Source organism: Carettochelys insculpta, chromosome 1 (assembly GCF_033958435.1).
Source record: "Carettochelys insculpta isolate YL-2023 chromosome 1, ASM3395843v1, whole genome shotgun sequence".
In the NCBI taxonomy this organism is placed as follows: Eukaryota; Metazoa; Chordata; order Testudines; family Carettochelyidae; genus Carettochelys; species Carettochelys insculpta.
Window position 1 is genome coordinate 56,849,797 of NC_134137.1, and position 21,653 is coordinate 56,871,449.

The following is a 21,653-nucleotide window of genomic DNA, read 5'->3' on the forward strand; positions in this document are numbered from 1 at the left end:
AGATTATATTGTTGGCGATGCACCAGTTCCATAACCGGACTGCTTCCGCACATGAGGCACGGGACCGAGCTCCTCCTTGCCAATTTATATAAAACATAGTGGAGGTATTGTCTGTACTGATCCCGACAACTTTGCCTTGTATATGGTCTCGAAAGTGTCTGCAGGCGTTGAACACTGCTCTGAGCTCCAGTATATTTATGTGCAGTGACTGCTCCGTGGAGGACCACAGCCCTTGAGTCACCTCTTCGCCCATGTGTGCTCCCCACCCTATGAGGGAGGCATCTGTAGTAAGAAAAACCGATATTTGTGGTTGGTGGAAGGGTACCCCTGTTAGCAAGTTCTTGGGGTTTACCCACCATTGCAGGGATTTGCGCACCCCTGCTGTGGGCGACACCACCCTGTGAACGGTGTGTGCTGCCAGTTTGTATACGCTCGCCAGCCAGTGCTGCATGCTGCGCATGTGTAACCTGGCGTTCTGTACTATGAACGTCGCTGCTGCCATGTGGCCCAGCAGCCGTAAGCACGTCAGGACCGGCACCGTAGGGCTGAAGGTGATGACCTGCACGAGGGAGCCGATGGCCCGAAAGCAAGTCTCTGGTAGATACACTCTCGCTGTAATAGAATTTATGCGTGCCCCTATGAACTCTATGTCCTGTGTGGGGTCTATCTTTGATTTTGCCAGATTGATAACCAGGCCGAGCGAAGAGAACGTGCCTGCTGTGACGCGTATCATGCGTAGTACCTCCTCCTTTGAGGCCCCTTTGAGTAGGCAGTCGTCCAGATATGGGAATATAAATACCCCCTGTCTGTGCAGGTAGGCTGACACCACTGCCAAGGTCTTGGTGAAGACTCTGGGGGCGACGAAAGGCCAAACGGTAGGACCTTGTATTGAAAATGTTCTTTGCCTACCATGAACCGGAGGAATCGCCGTTGAGCCGGATGGATAGTTATGTGAAAATACGCGTCTTGTAAATCGAGGGCTGCGAACCAATCTTCATCGTCCAGTGCCGTAAGAATGGAGGCGATTGTGATCATCCGAAAGTGTTGCTTGCGCAGGTACCGGTTGAGGCCTCGAAGATCTAAGATGGGCCTCCAGCCTCCTGTCTTTTTCTCTGTGAGGAAGTACCTCGAGTAGAACCCTTTTCCTTGCAGTTGCTCTGGCACTCTTTCCACTGCCCCTATGAGCATGAGATGGTCTACCTCCTGCTTGAGCCTCGCTACGTGGGAGGCCCCACCTCTGCTTGAGCCTCGCTACGTGGGAGGCCTCCTGGAGGTGGGGCCTGGGTGGAGGTCGTGGCGGTGGGCTATGATCTCCAGCACCCATTTGTCTGTGGTGATCCTCTGCCACTGGTCGTAGAATGGTCGGAGGCGATGGTGGAATAGCTGCTTCAGATGACCTTGTGCGATGGTAGTGATGGCGCAGCCCTGGATCTGTGTGTCAAACTTGTGGCCTTTGGCCCTGCCCCGAGGACGCACGGCTCTGTTGGGAACGTCGCCTGGGAGCTCTGTACTGCTGGTGCTGTTGATGTCGCCCTTGCTCGTAACCCCTGTGGTACTGGGGACGCTGTTGCTGGTTCTGGTACCGTCTTTGTTGAGGGTAGTACTTTTTCTTTCTGTATGGAGGGGTGTAAATCCCCAGCGTCCTAAGTGTGGCTCTTGAATCTTTACTGGAATGAAGGACCGAGTCAGTTGATTCAGCAAACAGCTTCTGCGAGTCGAAGGGAAGATCGACTATCTTTGCCTGCAGATCCCTCGGTATACCCGAAGTCTGGAGCCAGGACTCCCTTCGCATCACCACTGCTGTAGCTGTGGAATGTGCTGCTGTGTCCGCAACATCCAGGGCGATCTGAACTCCCGTCCTCGAGGCCGCGTAGCCTTCTTGCACGACGGCCTTGAGCACCGGTTTCTTGTCCTCTGGAAGCGAGTCCATGAGGGAGGTTAACCTAGTGTAGTTGTCGAAATTATGGTTCGCTAAATGCGCTGCGTAATTTGCCATTCGCAACAGCAGAGTGGAGGAGGAGTAGACCTTTCTGCCGAACAGCTCTAGCTTCTTGGCATCTTTGTCTGTTCCCCCTGTCTTGAATTGAGATGTCTTTGATCTTTGTTGTGACGACTCCACCACCAAGGAATTTGGTTGTGGGTGGCTGAACAGGAACTCCATGCCCTTCGCCGGCACGAAGTATTTCTTATCTGCTCTCTTGTGGACAGGCGGAATAGTCGCAGGGGTCTGCCATATCATAGTGGCGGACTCCAAGATTGCTTCATCAAGCGGTATTGCTATTCTGGAGGAGGCCGGAGGTCTCAGATTTTTGAGGAGCTTATGGTGTTTCTCTTGCACCTCTGCTGTCTGGATGCCTTGCGTGAAGGCCACCCTCTTAAACAGCTCTTGAAACTGTTTGAGATCGTCCGGAGGATGGACGTCCCCCGGGGCCGTAGCCTCGTCCGGGGAGGAGAGCGAGGAACCACTAGGGTACGCCTCTCTGGACCCTTCCGGTTCCTGTTGGTGATGGTACATCCTCTCGCTGGAAGCTTGCAAGGGAAAATCTCGGGGTTCCATAACCAGTTCCCCCTGATATACTTGAGTCTCTGTCCCCGTTCGCGATTGCCCTCGGGGATACGAGATTGTCTGTGGGGATCTTTCCCTGGTAGATTGCTGGTGGTGTCTATGCCCCGCGTGATAGGGGCGACCATGGCAGTATAGACACTGTTCTTGGGAAGGTGACCTAGACCACTCCCTTGGTGCATACCCTCTGCGTCTGGGGGAGCGAGATCGTCGAGAGATCTGGGACACTGGAGAGAGCGATTTGTGATAGTACTCCAGCGGATCAAACCCCAGGAAGGGTGAAGGTGGTCCCAGCCAGGGCGAGGCTGGTTGTAAAAATGGAGACGGGGGCTCCAGGTAGGCTAGGGGGGACCCCTGCCTTCTGGTTGGAGTCTGCAGCATAAGCGGAGGGCTGAGAGAAAGCAACTCTGCAGCCCTGTCTGGAGAGGGGCTGCGGTGCCTCGTTTTGTGTGCAGCCTTCCCCCTCCCTTGAGGAGGTAACTCCGCCCCCTGACGTGTAGGGGATCTCGGCCCCGTCCGTGCCGTGCTCGGCACGCTCATGGGTGGTGCTGCACGGGCGGTGTCCTCCGGTGCCTGCAGGCTGCGTGACTGCGTGCTCTGCACCGCCGGTTCCCCGGGGGTTGGTGCCGCTGCTTGCGGTGCCGCCGGTACCGGCACTTGTTTAGCCGCCACCCTGCCTGCGGTGCGGGGCGGCTGTTTGATTATCGGAGGCTGAGCCGCCTCCACGTGGCTCTCCGTGCCGCCGCCGATCAGCTGTTGCTGCGGCTGGGGGCTGCGCGCTCCTCCCGTCCCGCTTGCTGTTGCTGCCGGCAGGGATCGGGCTGGGGAGGCTTTCCTCCGTTTTTGCGCTGATGGGGTGAGGGAGGCGGCTTTCCTTTTATGGGCCCCGGAGGGACCCTCCTGCTGTGGCCGCTCCGGCACGTCTGGCTGGAGGGCCTTGTCGAAGAGCAGCATTTTAAGCCGCATCTCCCTGTCCTTCCTTGCTCTGGCTGTTAATTTTGCATAGAAGGAGCATTTCTGCGTGACATGGGACTCCCCCAGGCACCTTATGCAGAGACTGTGCCCATCAGACGCTGGCATTGCCTCTCGGCAGGACTCACATTTCTTAAATCCTGAAGAGGACATTGTTGGTGAGTCTTTCAGTTGTTAATGGGTACTTAGCACCTTCTCTGTGCTGTTTTTCCCCCTCTCCGATGGCCTGCCACGGCAGGAGGGCTAATGGCCCTAGGCTCCTGGCCTCTGGTGTTCCGCTTGTTACTAGGACTGGACTGAATGCCGTTCTGCTTGTTGTTTCTTTTTTTTTTTTTTTTTTGAAAATAACAACTGGCTAACTTAACAGTAGCCTAAGAACTTGAAAACTTTAAAGAAAAAACAGTTAAAACCATTGAATATGCTAACTTGGCCGTAGCCTAGTCGGATTCCGTCTGCAGCCGACGGCGGTTAAGAGGAACTGGCGGGGACTGGATCGCGCACGTGGCCAGGAGCGCGCAAGGGAGCGGCGCACACCGGCGCATGCGCGGTCCGGCAGAAACTGCTTGGAAGATCCGATCTGCGGCGCCAGGCAAGCCCGACGCCTATTGTGGAGCACCCACGGGGACACTCGAAGAAGAACTGACATTTTATCTGTGGTGATATTGACCTGGAGGGCTACTAGGTTTGTCGTCATCAAAGGGGCATTTACTTTAATAAGGTGTAATTTTTACACCGACAATAGTAAGCTTTGGGGGCTGAGTCAGGCTCCCTTTAATCAAGTACAGTCGTTCTGAGCTGCAGAGCTTGAAGTCAGTCTGTGTTCAAGTTATCAAAATTTTCCATAGAACTCTTTTCTTTACATTGACCCCATTGACTATCTGGACTTCTTATTGTTTTTAAAGATACAGACAAACTCGGGTACCTTTCTGATAATTGACCCCAGTGTATCTTCCAGGTCTTCAGGATCTGTAATACTTGTGTGTTCTGTCCTCCTTTTCAACAGAAAAGGCACGGACAGTAGGACAAGTGTCAGAAGTGCCTCACCCCTCACTTTATTGATAGTACAGCGCATCTGAGGGTAAATGCCTACATTTGTGTACATGTTACTAGCTTGGTGCATGGAACAGGGACTAACAGCAAGCCAAATGTCAAATCCATCTTTTTAGTATCTGTACAGCTCCCTCTTGTGACAGCCTGAACACATTCTCAGGCTCTTTATAATGGGTCTGAACCAGGGGTGAGCAATAACTTTTCATGGGGGGAGCCATACCAGTATTTTGATAATGGTCAATGGCCACATTTTTCTACAGGTGGGAGAGGGTCTGGGATGGAGGTTGGAGCTGGGCACAGGGGATGCAGAGGGTCTGACTGTAGCGTTTGGGTGAGGGAGGGGGTTGTGACCTCAGGCAGAGGGTAAGGGAGGTGAAGTGTGTTTGGGAGAGGGTGTGTGTGCAGGAGAGGATTCTGACCTGGGTGGGGGACCTATGAGTGAATGCAGAATCTGGGAGGCAGTTGTGACGGGGCGGGGGGCATGCAGAGGGTTTGGGTGGTGACCTAGGGCAGGGGATTAGGGTGCTGCAGAGGGTGCAGGGTCAGGGAGGAGGTATGGCTGCAGGAGGGGGTGCGGGACTGCTGAAGGGAGATAGGAGGGGGTGCAGGGTCTGAGAGGGAACTGTGACCTGTGGGAGGTGGGATGGAGGGAGTCTGGTGACCTAGGGCAGGGAGCTGGGAAGGGGGAGAGGCTGGGGTGCCAAAGGCAGAAGCTGGTTGGAAGGTGCTTACCTAGGTGGCTTCTGTCCAGCAGCCTAGTAGGACCCCAAGGCAGGCTCTCTGCCTGCTGCAGCCACAGGCTGCTCCAAACAGCTGGCTGCCACCTCCATGTACGTCTCTGTGCCACATGCAGATGTGTGAGCTGCCCAACCCCCAGCCCAATCAATCATCACGCCTCTCATTGGCCAGTTTCCAACTCCACTGCTGCTTATGAATGGTCTGCCCTGGGCTGCAGCTGGAATTCTTGGCTCCCTTTATTAAAGAATACAAGAACAGCCATACTGGGTCAGACGAAAGGTCCATCTATCCCAGTAACCTGCCTCCTGACAGTGGCTAATGCCAGATGCCCCAGAAGGAGTGAACAGAACAGGCAATAATTGAGTGATCTCTCTCCTGTCATCCACTTCCAGCCTCTGACAAACAGAGGCTAGGGACACCATTCCTACCCAGTAAGTATTAATAGACCTAACCTCCATGAATCTAGTTCTTTTTTGCACTCTGATTAAATCCTGATCTTCACATCATCTTCTGGCACGGAGTTCCACAGGTTGACTGGGCACTGTGTGAAGAAAAACTACCTCGTTTGTTTTAAATCTCCTACCTTTAATTCTGTTTGGTGATCCCTAGTTCTTATGTTACAGGAACAAGTAAATAGTTTTTGCTTATTCACTTTCTCCATACCTGGCATGACTTTATAGATCTCTGTCTTCCCCCCACATCCCGTCTCTCTTTTCTAAGATGAAAAGTCCCTGTCTTTTTAATCTCCAAAATGAACCTGGAAAATTGAGGTGACAGAGGTGCGCGCTGAAGGGAGTGCAAACAAAGCTAAGGGCAAAATCCTGATCCTTATTGTATTGTTCCATATAGGGTGATGAAGATGGCAGTGACTAAGTAGAGGGCCCAAGAGCCAGCCTGCCCGCATGGAGCAAATGGCCCAAGTTTTGGAGGCAATAAACTCAGCAGAACTCCATACCGATGACTCCAAGTAGAAGCAGCATGAGCTCTTCACAGCAGGTTCTGTCAAAAGCAGCCTGTATGCAGGGAGTCTGGAGCTTGGCCATGCCTCAGATGAGCAAGCTATGCAGTCCCTTCAAGCTGGGGAGCACCACAGTAAGCATGTATTCCAGATCCTCTCAGTTGCACTGTGACCTCAGGAAGTGTCATCCAAGAGGATGTGAACCAAACTGGGAGTCAGAAGACCAGGGTTCTGTTCCAGATATGGACCAGGTGTGCGACTGCAGAGGTCTCATTAACCCCTCAGTGCCTCACCTTCCCTGTCTGCTATAGGGAAAATGGTACCCACCTTTGTAAAGAGCATTACAATCTACAGATGGAAAGCACACTTGTAATCCTATCCAGCTACTGCATAGGTGGGCTGTCTGTCCCAGTGGAGGAGCGGATAAGGTTTGCTGCCCAAAATGACCACAGCATGACTCCCAAAGCCATTTTTTTCAAGGAAAGAATAAAAAGAACAATGAGGTGTATCAGTTTGAAAAAGACTGGAAATGGAAATGGACCTCTCACACATGGGAGATTGGGAGCCAAAAGGATGACAGTTTTTGCCATAGTTCAACAAAGCAAGGTAACATGGGAAGAGTCTGGTTCAGCAAGAAAACACAACAGCATTCCCTGCCACTTGGATTTGATTCCAGCGAACACATCAGACAGAGTGCCGGCAAATTACTGAGATATCGAAGGTGTGGCATGTACCTCCCGAACAAACAAGCCATTCATGTTTTGCACAAAAGAAGAAGAATGTTTTCACTACTATTAACTGAGTTGTAGAAGACATCACTTCCTTCCCAAACTGGAACACAGTATGCCAGTGCTGGTCACTGTTTGGGAGAATTTGGCTTGCGCTCTGAAGAAAAGAGTGCCAGGGGATTTTTTTAATGTCCACAAAATGCAGACAGGACTTTGGTCCATGCACAGGAAGCTGTTTAGTTATTTTGCAAGGAGTGAGAGGAGCGATCCTGCTGACATTCATTCTAGGCATCTCAGTCCTGATTCTTGGCCCAAAAGCTCCATCCCCTGTGGCACAAATGCAGCCAGTTTAGTGCAGTTACTTGGACAGAACCACTTGTAGGTAGTAACTGACAGGTCTTTGCAGTTTTATACGAGATTGACTAGACCGGGGAAGTCTTGAAGAGCTGGAGAAGTGCTTTCTCCCAGAACTGCAGTCAGAAACTCGGAGAGGTGTGTTTAACCACAGGAAAGTCATCATGCTCCTTTTACTCAGGAGGTACATGGGCCTGTGACATAAATTATAACTGGCAATGAGAAAGCAATCTAACAGCAGTGCTCTAAAGGTCCTGGGTTCTATCCCTTGCTCCGAGGCCAAGGGTGAGCAAACTTTTTACATCAGGCCCCACCTTTCATCCCTGCAATTAGCAGGGCCACCCCTGCCCCACTGACACCCCTGGAAGTGAGGAGTGGTCTCCTGGAAGTGATGCACTGCGCTCCCTCAGGAATGGTGACAGTGAAGGCCATGGGAGCGAGGGGCAGGAGTGGCAGCAGGTAAATCAGCTTTCTGAACGCCACTTTTTCTTTTGAAAAGGTTGGCTTTTATTTTTAGTTTGTTCAAGGAAGGGAGACCAGTAAAAAAATTTATAAATCTTCTTTTAATCGATTGGACCCACGGGCTCGTTTCTCTGACCCTGGCACTAAACAAAAAGAGGCTGACAGTAATTGTGCTGGTTTTGTAACTTGCACTGCTCCTTACTGTAAGGGATTCTCAGCAGCACTGAGACTTTAAATGGAGTATGTTCCTCTCTCTTTATGTCAAACTCCCAGCAGCTCCAAGGCAAGCCCAGGCCAGCGTGCCTCAAGGAGTTAAGTCTGAACACAACTTACAAAATACACTTAGCATTTGTGAAGAAAAGCTCCTCGTGGAGCTTGAGCCCAGAGCTTGGGAGTTCTCAGCACAATGCTGAAAAGGGACTTACTTCTCCTGAGAGCCCTGCCTGGTGGGAGGAGGGAGTGAGCAGCTGGCAGGTGCTGATCCAGGCTGGCGTGGGACTTGAGCTATCTAGTCTGCATAGAGTAGGAAGCATGCCTGCTTCTCTAACCACAACGACCCCCAGTCTCTCCTGCTGGCAGCTGCCAGCAGGGCCTTTTGAAAGGCACGAGGCAGGCTGTGTGCAGTGGGAAGTTCAGCCGAGTTCCTCTCAACACTCAACCACCGCTCACTTCCCCGCAGGAGGGTCACTAATCAAACTGCTCTCCTGCAGCAAAGCCACATCCTCCTCCTGGAAGAGAGGCCCAGAGTGAGTTTGCTGCTTTGGGGGAAAAAAAAGAAACAAAAAGACCCGGAGACAGCTCTTGGCAGACCTCAGCACAGTAGCAGCAGAGTGGCTGCGGGGAAAGTAACAGAGGCTGCAGGAGGGAGAGAGGGGCAGCCCAATCGTGCTGCGCCCCCCTTACAGTCTTGGGCACCTAAAGTCAGGCTTTGAACTCTGCACCTAAATGGCAATGGGCTGGTTTTCTGAGGTACTGAGCAACCCTGAATTCAGGGATACTGAATAGCAACAGTGGGAACTCTGAAAGTCATCCAGATTACAGAGTTTGACTTTGGGTACCTAGATGAGCTAATATGCCCCTAATCTCTGGTCTTGCTCTTGTTGAGAAAGGGCATTGAGAGGATAGTAGAAAAATCAACTCTAGCAGAATGTGATCTGTTTCAAGTTGCTGGAGAGCAGTTAGTCTGATGTTAGGCCTGGCCACAGCCCAGCAAAGTGATAGTTTCAGTATTCAACAGTTTCCTCATTTAGTGGATTATGGGCAGTTGCCTTCAATACTATTCATTATAAGGAGCTGCTCACAGCAAGGACCATCACTTTCATTCTACAGAAACTACAGACTGAATTGTGTAGGATTAATACATTTTTGTAGGTTGGTTGTTAGACAAAATGGAATTAGAAAATATCAACACTGTTAACTAATCTCAGGGATTTCTCTCTCCCTTTCCTCTCCGGAAATGCAACAAAAGAAAAGGAATCCTTACTTTAACAAAGCTCATTCGGATAGTGCACATCTTGGTCAGCTCATACACCACCTCAAAGCCATGGTTGACTGACTGGGCGAGCAACTGGGCAAAGAGCTGGTTGTTGAAAATCTTGAGGCTGCAGCCACTGGGGATCTTGCAGACAGTGGCTGGGTGGAAGCCATGCTGATAGTTACAGTTGCGGCTCTGTACAAAAATGCTGCTGTCACTCACACATTCTGCATACACTTCACCACCAACATAATAGAGATGGACACCTAGGAAAGACAAAACCATGAGTTATTGCTCTGTAATCCTTCATACAGAATGTATCAGGGCTTTAAACACTGGCTACATTACTTTTGTACAGTTTAGCAAGGGGGAATGAACTCCCTCAGAGACTAATGGGAAGGAACCTCTGCCCACCCTGCCAGAAGCAGAGGGGTGGAACAGGAAGTTTCCACACCCTGCAGCTCAGCTGAGCCAGAGCCAACAGGGTAGACAGACACTTTCCAGCTGCTGCTAGAGTGGGAGTCTGAAGAGGACATCAACCGCACTCTAACTTGCCACGAATGCCAGAGCTGCCAGCCAACCAACATGCCCAGGAGATGCTTGGGATGGTTGCGGGCAATATATCCTGGGGAGATGGAGAACAAGCCTAAGACAGAGGTACACACCCAAGGGAGCATAGGAAGTAGCCCAGGAACACTTCACCACAGCCCAGTTGTTTTTGCCTGAATCCAGGCAGCTTTTTCCAGCTAGATTCCTGCTGACATAGTGATGGAACCATCTGCCTATATTAGGGCCCTGACCTGGAATGTGGTGGACCAGATGCACTTGGATCCCTCAACTCTGTGGAGTCTCCCAGCACGGCAGCCTCCCTACTTTGGGCAGTTTGACAGAGCTAGGAAGTCACACCGTTTGATGCTCCACCTTGCCTGAATGCCGGAAGCTTGCTTGCTGCTCTGCCCTGCCTGCAGATGAAGCCCTGGGCTGCTTGCTGCCTGGCCTTGCTTAGAGAGCTAGGGACTCAAAGACGGCTAATCCCCCAGAAATGCTGATCTTGCCAGTGGCTCAGGAATGAGGGGGCAGGGCTTCCCTTGGAAACTGTTGGGAAGAGACAGCCATGCAATCTTACATATAGGTACCAGCCCATTATCCCTCTACCCATGTAATTCCTACCTCTCACCCTAGTGGTAGTTTCAGAAGTTACATACAAACTCCCCATACAAACCAATGAAATATTGCTCCTGATACATATAAACAAACCACTACATGCAAACATACAGACACTTGGAAGGTAAGAGATACCATGCACAGAACAGATCTTTCAGTGAATTATGTCACAATTGTATTTCATATAAAAATGACACCAAAATATAATTAAGGTTACAAAAGTCAAGCGTATGACAGGGTTAGGAAATGCCACAATTGACGCTGCCTGCGGTCAGAATGGATAGTGCTGTCCTACTGAACAGCCACTGAATAGTTTTTTTTTTTTATCATCATTGTTCAATGTGTGGTCCCTGCCTTATTGACACCAGTCAAGCCCTCCTTCAAAGACTGCAGTATTAATTTCCTCTTGCGTTTCTCCTATAAGGGTCATTGTTACAGCATCTGAGTGTTTGAAGATATTAATTAATGAATTTTCCCCACACTCTGAGATAAGGGGGTATCATTTTCACCTCACAGATGGAGAACCAAGGCACAGAGTCATTAACCTCAAATTCTGAGTGCCCAGTTTGAGACATTAGCACCTGATTTTTCAGCGTAGTTAGTACTTTATGAGTTCAAACATCACACAGGAGTACTGGGACAGAGGCAGAATCCAATTATTTAAGGCAATGTTCAACTGCCTTCAGCATAAGACCATGCTTTCTTTTTCTCTAGCTCACTGCCTAACTTTCCACACACCCTCCAACTTCGGCAACAAGTGAAGCAGGAGTCATACAGACAATAGGTGCCTTCACTGCACAGCCCTGATTCACTACAGAGCAGGTCCAGTGTGCATTCACTGGAGACAAGCAAATTTAGTGACAGCTAGTTAGTGGAACACACTTCCACAATCCCAAAATGAGGAATTCCTATGCTTTTATGAGATTTCATTCTCAGAATCCTAAGATCCTGCATCTTAGAATGCTCCAGATCCTTTTGGTATTACAAAGTAAAGAGATCAGAAGCCTCATTTCTGTCTTTGAAGTTTGTCTGCTGAAAGTGGACCAGTTTCTAGCAGATAATTGCACTGTGTTATGGATCATTACTTGCTTTGATGTGGTACTCCCAGGAAACAATTTCATGCTGGTATACTGGATGACAACTGTATTACATATACTTATCCTAGTGACTTAATCTTGTTTACTCCCTGTTTTTTCTGTTAACAGAAGAGATTTCTATCAATTTCAGCAGCTTTCATCTGTCTATCTGACATGCTTTAGGAACTATGAATTGTTGGATCTGTCCTGCATCCTATTTGTAGGGCATTTCTACTCCTCCAGGGCATTTTCCTCTCAAATTGAATGACGAGAGCTGTGAATAAAAACTATGAATCTCAGATGGACCAAGATCCTTTGAGAACAAATTACCTTAGGTCCTTTGAGCAGATTCCTAAGGTAAGGTTCTAAGATATTTAATCAGTTCAGACACATCTTCAAATCTAAACACATGAGAACCATTAGTGTTTACCACACTCTCTTCTTGTCCTGGAAATCATTCACGCTCTTCTTCTTTGGGCAGAAGAGAATTTTGACCACAAAAAGCCCAGCAATGGCTTTTTATGGATCTACTGCCCACCATTAGAGTATTTATATATAGTCTTTGTCTTTCAGAAACTGGAACTGGATGACTACTTTATTGTCACTGTTGAAAAAGAAATATTAACTATTTGGAGTTTCATGAAGCATCACCACATCTTAACATAATTGGTGGAAAGGACAATACATAGGAAGCTGGGAAATGGCATCCCTGCATTTGGCTTTCAGATTTGCTGGGATTTTTACCAAGCTTATCAAATTTGTCAAAGTCTTCTTCCACATTCAATCATTCAGTTTCAAGACTGGACTAGAGACATTCAAAATATTGTTTTGAGACTGGGAACTGGGCAGGGCCACAGATCTGAATTCTGCTGAACCCTCAGAAAAGAAAGAAATGTAGTTTAGATGATCATTGTGTAATAAAAGCTTCTGACCAAGACTTACTACTTCAGTTAAATAAATTACAACCTGAAAAATATGGAGTGTATCTAGTGCAGGGAAAAGTCCAGTTCAGTTTGGCTGTTTTATGGCTTCTGTAAGAAGACATTCCAGTGGAAGGGGAAAACCAACAACTGAATAAATCAGAATTTTGGTGGGAGGGTGGGGGGCAGAAATGGGTAAGGGGAGAGGAAGCAGACTGCTATAACTGCAGTGGGGATTATACTAACAGGGCATGTAGGTTATTGGTCATTTTGGATTCCAACCAGGAAAGCAGACATTATTTACAAGGTGAAAATTCACCCAGAAACCCTGGAAGTAGAGGTTGGGCGACTTATTTTTTCTGTGGCAGAAACAAATTAGTGTCTCACATTTCTTCTCTATTTGTGTCATTAGTTTGTCAATGTGTCAGTGACCTATATCAAAGCTCTTAAAAGACTGAATGTGAAGATCATTGCTTGTACTTTAGTGTTCTAAGCGGTATTTGGACTCTTACCTACCTCATCCTCACAAAACTAACAGGAGTTAGAGAAGTGTTATAATTTCAGCTTTACAGTGAGTCGGGAGACCAAGACACAGATTTTCAGTGATCCATCCAAGTGACTTAGCAGCAGAGAGAGACACACAAATCAAGAATCACTGGATCCCAGTTCAATCCTTAATCATTTCATGGCAAGTACTGATTCAAGATGATGACAACAAGGGAGAGGACCAGTGGCAGTACAGAAGAGCATCAGGATCAAATCCACAAAGACATGTAGGCTTCTCACTTTTGCTGGTTTCAGTGAAAGTTCAGAGCCTGTTTCGACTGAGCCTTAGGCGACGTCTATAAGAGCAAACTTAAAGCAGCACAGCTGTACTGACGCAACTATGCTGCTGCGGGTTGCCCGTGTAGTCGCTCTGTGTGTGTGGGAGGGGAGAGCTCTCGTATCGGCATAATAAAACCACCTCCACAAGAGGTGGTAGCTGTGCTGGTGGGAGAAGCTGGCTCCCATCATAGCACTGGCCACACTGCCCTTCTTTTGGTGCAACTTATCTCGCTCAGGTGTGTGGTTTTTTTTCATACCCTGAATGACAAGTTTTACTAACAAAATGGAAGTGTAGACATAGCCTTAGTGCTTACAGGATAAGATCAGAGCTGCACTTAATTACTCGTTAAAATGTTGCAATTATTTGGACCCCCTCAGAAAAAAAACAGCAATGAAGAGGGGAAGGAAACCCAGAAAGTGAAGTTACTCACCTTGGTGCAGTAACTATTGTTCTTTCAGATGTGTGTCCCTGGGGATGCTCCACTGTAGGTATTGGGCTCATCCCAGCACCGCAGATTGGACTCTTCAAAGCTGCATCTGGCCGGTCTGAGCATGCGCTGCTGCTATGTCTCTCCATTCACACGCTTTTGATCAAGTGTGCAGACTGGCTAAAGCCAGTTCCTCTCAATCACCCCAGATTTTTTAGAGTCTCTGGTCTGTGGCACTGGGACGAGCCCAGCACCTACAGTGGAGCAACCACAGGGACATCACTCGAAGAAGAACTCCATGCTTTGTTTTATATCGAGAAGTTTAAAACTGGTGATACACTGCTGATTACAGAACTGGCAGGAAGATATTGTTATCAGCTGGGTGAAGCTAAACACCTACTGAGATTGATGCACATGTTAACTGAAGGGTGAGTCTTGCCTATGAGCATAAACCTCTACCAAAGATACAAGGAATGTGTGAACCCAATCAAAAGCACTTCTGGCTAAGCATTGTTCTGTGGAGGTGTGTATGGGGGAGAGAGGTACATGGCAAAAGAGACTAAGATTGAAAAAAGAAAAGAACAGTGACACATGCAGGCAAAAATGCAAGATGACCAAGCAGTAACCTTTGAACATCATAACAAAGTAGCAGAAATGTAACTTTAAAGACTAACAAAATGATTTATTCAGTGATGAGCTTTTGTGGGACAGACCCACTTCTTCAGATCATGTGACTATCATGTAACCCTGAAAAAAGCTAGAGAGGATTTTTGGGGCTGTTGGCTAAAGAGGTTCGGAGCTCTAAACAAAGAAAATGCTTCTTTTTTTCTGGGTTCCTCCTGTATTTAGAGAAAGACTTCATACGTTCAAAGAGAATATGAGAATCCATCAACTTCTACTTCCAGCAGGAACACCCCCAGGGTCCCATAGTGTGACCAGCTGTTTGGACTCCTTCCCAGGAGTGGGATTCAGTTTTTAAAGAGAGAGACACTGTGAGCTTGATTCCTGTTGAGCCACAACAGAACAAATTAAGTAGGTGCTTGCAGAAATCAAAAATGGTCAGTGGCACTTCAAAGAAGACTTAAATCTAGAGTTGAAGATTTTACAATAGAATTAAAAAATAAAACCTGGGGGTGTTACAAAATGAATTACAGCAGTGTCCAAAGGGTTCCCAGAAAGAGCTGAGGTCTGTCAGATCTCTATTGGAGCTACAACTACAAAAAGTCCAAGCAGGCTGAGATGTCCACTTGCAAAGCTCCCAGGGTAGAAAGGCAGGACAGATCAAAGAGATGAGCAGAAACCTGGTTGCTGCAGACCAGATTTTTCCATTAAATACTGGAGACTGGTCAAGCCTAGCCAATAGAGAACTCAGCAACTGATGATCTGGTGACTGGGAGACCCAGCTAGGATGGCACAATTCCTTCTGGCCAGTGGAAGGACAATGGGCTGTGGAGAGAGGACCCCAGTCACCTCATCAGACTATTCCAGCCAGGGGAACGAATGAGGGAGAAGAAGAGAGTCAGAGAAGAAAGGAGCCTAAGCAACTCTGTTTACTTGGACAGAGCAGCTGCTGGAGAGGGATACTGGAGGATGAGCTGGAAGGAGGAGGCTTCTGGATGGGACAGAAGAGAGATCAGGCGGAGCCCACCTGGAAGCAGAAGAGACTCGTGTATCATGCTACAAAGGCCAGGCTTACAGGCCTCAGAGTTCCCATGCTGTGTTCAATGCTCAATAAACCCTTCTGTTTTATGTTGGCTGAGTGTCCCTCTAGTCTAGAGAACAAGGTTGCATTATTCCCTCTGGGAGTGGAGGCTGTGGAGGTGCAGAGTGAATGGACTCCCAGAGAGGGCCAATGGTGAGAGACAGGTGTGCAGACATCTCTAAGAGGTGCGGTCCATGGAGGCAGAGGAGCTAACCCCAAGAAAGAGTGGACTGCATGAGATGAGGCTGTCACGCTGTAGTGGAATCCCAAGAAGATGCTGTCACACTGGGGGAGGTTTCCCCTGGGGTCCATACAGCCAAGTGTGGGCACGATCTGTGAGTCCATGACAACACTGCTGGCAAAAAGAATCTGGTTGTGTGTGTATGAAGCATATGTGCACTTCAGAAGAACCTTGGAAAGTTCCCAGAAACACAGAATCAGACTGGCTTGGTTTCCTTAACCTGCCAGAGAAAAAATTAGCAGAAGAAACTTTAGCAGTGTATAGCTCAGCAACTTACCACACTGTCTGACCCCACCTGTTTTGTGATATTTCACTGGCAATATTCTGATTTGCCAGAAGTTCTGATCAATACAAATGAAAACAAAATACTGATAAGTTAGAAAAAAAGTTTTATAACCTGAATAAAGTGCTAGCTTATTCTCCATAAAGAACCAATGACTCAGCTACTGCTTCAGAAATAATCCAAGCAGGTGGCTTTACATTGATATTAGTTAGGTTAGGAAAATAGACAGACAGACCTTTCTAGTTTGTAGGCCGTGGATGTTCATCCAAACTCTCTTCCTTACCAATAAGAGGGAATTTGCTCTTACCTTTTCCTATGTGTCGCCTGGTGTTTTCTATAGTAGAATTTCTGTTGACATTAGAGAGCAATCCAAGGCAGAATCTGTTCCTGTTATTTGAAGGATCTGTGAACCCATCTATAAGAATACTCCGAGAAGAAGCCTGGAAAGTCTCCCCTACTCGGTTGTTGAGTTCATAGTAAGCAACGGAGCACCAGTGCTGGGGTTCCTCATAGCAAACAGGTCGAAAGTCTGTAGGAAATAAAATAAAATGTATCAGGGGTATAGGTCACTGTAGTCCTTGTTCTATTTAACCAAACTCTCTCAGGCCGTGATCACCATCTAATCAGTCACTTTTCAATCTCAACAGCAGCTTCCATTTCCTAGTTTGCTGATAATTTCTCCTTCCAATTCAGCGGAGAACTTAAACATGTGCTTACCTGGAAGCATGGGAGTAGTCCCACTGACATTCTAGTGGGACAACTCTTACGCTTACAGTAGATCATCTACTTAAATTCCTTACCGCACTGGAAAGTCACCCACTGGAAACTTTACAGGTTGAGTCTGCCTTGCAGTGCCTAGGTAGTTATTATGTGTACTGTATCGGACAAACAACAGGAAATAGAAATGAGCAAACTGGTTCAGTGTTACAATAAAAGGTGAGCTGAGCCTTCATGAAAAACACAGTTAAACCTGAGCCCAAGCTAGGAGGTCTTGGATGTACCATTCAATTTTCACACATTGTAGAATGGCCAGCTTCCAGCTGAGAGCACGGGCAGAAATGCCACACAAAAGGCTATTCTTGCTAGAATCCCAACTTTTGCAGATTCAAAGTAGGAATAAGGATCCATCTGCGTGCTTATTGGAACTGAAGCTTATTTGTCCCATGAGCATTAATTAACCTGTGCACATGCCAGAGACGTAACACCCCCCTCCAACAAAACAAACAAACAAACAACGCAATGAAATCCACTCCTGTTGCGAAACTTCCAACTGCGAGCAGCTATGCAGGTGGTCAGCTGGGATCAATGATATCCTTAATGTTTCTGGAGTATTATATGTGCGGGGAGGAGAGAGAAAAGATGAATGGAAAGCTGGTGGCTGTCACATGGATGTGAGATATACCACCACATTCCTAGCATAGTTACTTTCATCCTCCCTCCCTTCCAGTTGTCTGCTACGTGCACTTATTGCTTCTTGTCTCAACGGTGATTGCAACCTATCTGGGGGAGATGGGCTGTCCTTTAATATGTGTTTGTACAGTGCTCACCAAAGTGAGACCCTGACCCGCCGTAACTGTGTAGTGCTCCAATACAAGGAGTAACCATTACAGTTGCACACACAGCCGGTCATAGGAAACCTGAGGAGGAGAGCTCCTCATAACACAACAAGAAGTCCTATGGCACCTTATGGACTATCAGGTATTTTGGAGCATAAGCTTTCGTGAGCAAAGACCCGCTTCGTCAGGTACTGCAGATTCCCTGAGGCACAGCTGCATGGTGGTTGTCTCTGAGATGGGTGAATGGGTGGGCTAGGGGAGGAGCAAGTAAGTAGGTTTGCATGCTGAGGTCTGTTGTCACTACTGCAGCCCAGAGACCCAGAAAGATAAATTCTGGCTCTTCAAGATGTGTGTGTTTCTAAGGGTGCTTTGCTGCAGGTGTGTTTGTGCCCCTGTGGCTCTAACTGCAGATTTTAGGTCTGCTTGGCCTACACAAGTGCTCTCTCCCTCCTTCGTGGTCTGCTTTGAGGCTTTCTAGAGTAGTGTGGGCAAACCCCTCTCAGTTCCTGTGCTACTGCAGTGCCCCCAGTGACAATTCTGAAGTGGAGGCGAGGAGGGCAGGTTGTGGCGAACTCATGCATGGCAGAGACCCTCAGTTCATGAAAAAGGCTAGTACCTTTTTATTGCTGGAGAGGTGTCCCTTTAGGTGCTCTGCAGGAGGCAATTTCACAGAAGTATCCCCCACGAAGAGCTCGAACTTCAGAGTGGGGTCTGTTACCGTGCACGGTACTGAGAAGCCATCAGAGGCTGAGTCTGCAGCGACCATAGAATGTTCTGCAGAAGTGTGGGCAGAGGCCCAAGCCGTAGCTCTGCAGATTTCCAAGATAGCGACATCTTTAAAGAGTACAACCAAGATAGAAACTCATCTCGTGGAGAGTGTACAGACTCAATATGGAGGCAAAAGGCTGAGTCCTTAATACCAGATATTAATGCAACCCAAGACCCTTTTGGATAGCCTTTGAGCCAACACCACAGAGCCTCTGAGCCTCTCTCTGAATGAAAGTTCTTGGTCCCATATAAGTAGAATGCTAGCACTCTAACATATAACATATGTTATATATGCAGAGTGGTTTTCCTATTGTCACAATGGCCGTGTCTACACTAGCCCCACACTTCGAAATGGCCACGCAAATGGCCATTTCAAAGTTTACTAATGAAGAGCTGAAATGCATATTCAGCTCTTCATTAGCATGCGGGTGGCTGCAGCGCTTCGAAATTGACGCGTCTCCCTGCCGTGCGGCTCGTCCTGACGGGGCTCCTTTTCTAAAGGACCTCGCCTACTTCGAAGTCCCCTAACTCCCATCTGCTCATGGGAATAAGGGGACTTCGAAGTAGGCGAGGTCCTTTCGAAAAGGAGCCCCATCGGGACGAGCCGCACGGCGGCGAGATGCATGAATTTCAAAGCGCCATGGCCGCCCGCATGCTAATGAAGCGCTGAATATGCATTTCAGCGCTTCATTAGTAAACTTTGAAATGGCCATTTGCGTGGCCATTTCGAAGTTTGGGGCTAGTGTAGACGTAGCCAATGTGGTTTTGGGAAGGGAAAAGAAAAAATGGGGATGGATCTGTTGATTCCTATGGAAGGTTGAGGGAACCTTAGGGAGAAACCTGGAATGCAGATTAAAGGTTATGGATTTAAAAAAAAAAGACCACGAATAGGGGATATGTTACCAGGGCTACTATTTCTCCTGTGCACATAGCTGAGAGGGGCAAATACAAATGCTGTCTTCACAGACAGATGAAAGACAGAGCAAGTAACCCTGGGCTCAAAGAAAGGTGTAGTCAAGGTTAAGAGCCCAGGACAGAGTGGGTAGTTTCACATGCAGGAAAAGATTCCCAAAGCCTTCTGGAAGCTACGTGTCAGCAGATGAGCAAAGGCTGAGTACACACCTACTTGCTGGTAAAAGGCCATTAGAGCTGCAAAATGTACTTCTTGGATATCTAAACCATAGTCTAAAATAAGAGGGAGAGAAGATAAGGCTGAGTCTATGTGCTCTGAATAACACCAAATTTTGAATCACTTCTAATTTTTATAGGTAAGTATGTTGAGTCAACTTCTGGATGTGTAGCAACACATCCTTCATCTCCTCAGAGCACTCTATCTTTAAACCCTGGAATCAAGAAGCAGCCAGCCATGGAGGTTCCTCAGGATGAGGTGAAGAATCATCCTATTGTTTTGAGAGAGGAAGTGAGGAACAGGCCAAAGAGGAAAATTACTACTATTTGTATCCAATAAGCAACCAGACTTGCCTTGGCCAGAGGGAACAATCAAAATAACTCTCACTTTGTCTCATCAAATTTTCAACAGGACTTTGGATAGGAGAGGGAACAGGAAAAAGACATACGAAAGATCATTCAGGTGGGCTATATGAGGATGTTTTGGTAAGTAGTGAAAAGATCTATAATCAGGGCTCTGCAAAAGGGTGACTATATTGCAAAGCAATTCTGAGTTCAGTTCCATTCACGGTCATGAGAAAAGTTCTGACAGACTGTCAGCTGTCAGTCTGTGTCTGTGGTAGATACACAGCTGAAGACGAGCACATTGTGTTGGAAAAGCTTGAGTGCTTCTGTGCAGAGGAGGGAGAACTGTCCTTCCCCTGCCCCCTTAATTTTATATAAATTATACAGGTCATACTGTCCATTCTGACCTTCATGTGGATGTTTCTGATGGACAGCTGTTTGTGTGCCCAGAAGTTCCTGACTGCTGTTCACTCTGGAATATTGATATGGAGGGCCACTCCAGAGGAAAACCTGCTTACCCTGAACATTTTGGTCATGTAATAGGCTACTTTCCTCAGATCCCACCAAGGAACACACTAAGAAACTACACCATCTGCTCAGGACACTCTCTACACAAGCACAAGAACAGATTTATACCAACACACCTCCAGAGCCCCGTCCGGGGCTATTCTACCTACTACCCAAGATCCACAATCCTGGAAATCCTGGACGCCCTATCATCTCAGGCATTGGCACTCTCACTGAAGGACTGTCTGGTTATGTGGACTCTCTCCTCAGACCCTATACCACCAGCACTCCCAGCTATCTCCGAGACACCACTGACTTCCTGAAAAAACTGCAATACACTGATGACCTACCAGAAAACACTATCCTAGCCTCCATGGATGTAGAGGCTCTCTATACCAACATCCCACACAAAGATGGAATAAATGCTGTCCGGAACAGTATCCCTGATGATGCTACCACACATCTGGTGGCTGAGCTCTGTAACTGTATCCTCACACACAACTATTTCAGATTTGGCAACGACATATACCTTCAAATCAGTGGCACAGCTATGGGTACCCGCATGGCCCCTCAATATGCCAACATTTTCATGGCTGACCTGGAACAGCGATTCCTTAGCTCTCGTCCACTAACACCCCGTCTCTACTTACACTACATTGATGACATCTTCATCATCTGGACCGATGGGAAGGAGACTCTGGAGGAATTCCACTGGGACTTCAACAACTTTCACCCCAACATCAACCTCAGCCTGGAACAGTCAACACAGGAGATCCACTTCCTGGACACCATGGTGCTAATTCATGATGGCCACATCAATACCACCCTGTACCGTAAACCCACTCACTGCTACGTCTACCTTCATGCCTCCAGCTTCCTACCCAGAGACACCACACAGTCCATTGTCTACAGCCAAGCACTAAGATAGAACCGCATTTGCTCCGACAGAGACAAACACCTACAGGATCTCTACCAAGCATTCTTGAAACTGCAATACCCACCTGAGGAAGTGAAAAAAACAGATCAACAGAGCCAGATGTGTGCCACGAAGCCTCTTATTACAGGACGAGCCCAACAGAACACCACTAGCCATCACCTACAGTCCTCAGCTAAAACCTCTACAGCGCATCATCAGAGATTTACACCCATCCTGGACAACGATAGAGAAGTTACTCACCGTAGTAACGGTGGTTCTTCGAGATGTGTCCCCGTGGGTGCTCCACAGTAGGTGTCGGGCTCGCCCGGCGCCGCAGATCGGAAATCTTCCAGCAGTTTCTCCTGGATCGCGCATGCGCCGGCGCGCACCGCTCCCCTGCACACCCCCGGCCACGTACGCGATCCGGTCCCCGCCAGTTCCTTGACCAACCGCCTCGGATGCTCCTGAAAAACACTAGACAGAGATCCGAAGCGG

At 48.0% G+C, this 21,653-nt stretch overlaps 1 protein-coding gene across 2 annotated transcripts in view; it reads right to left on the reverse strand.

The window, feature by feature from the left end:
* SMAD9 (SMAD family member 9) overlaps window positions 1–21,653 on the reverse strand; it is an 89,052-nt gene that overhangs the window by 9,245 nt on the left and 58,154 nt on the right. For both annotated transcript variants that reach the window (XM_074986703.1, XM_074986695.1), the window contains 2 exons: window positions 16,246–16,467; window positions 9,309–9,565 (listed from right to left, as the gene is read on the reverse strand). In XM_074986703.1, coding sequence (XP_074842804.1) covers window positions 9,309–9,565; window positions 16,246–16,467 — 479 coding nt within the window. The remainder of the gene's footprint in view (window positions 1–9,308; window positions 9,566–16,245; window positions 16,468–21,653) is intronic.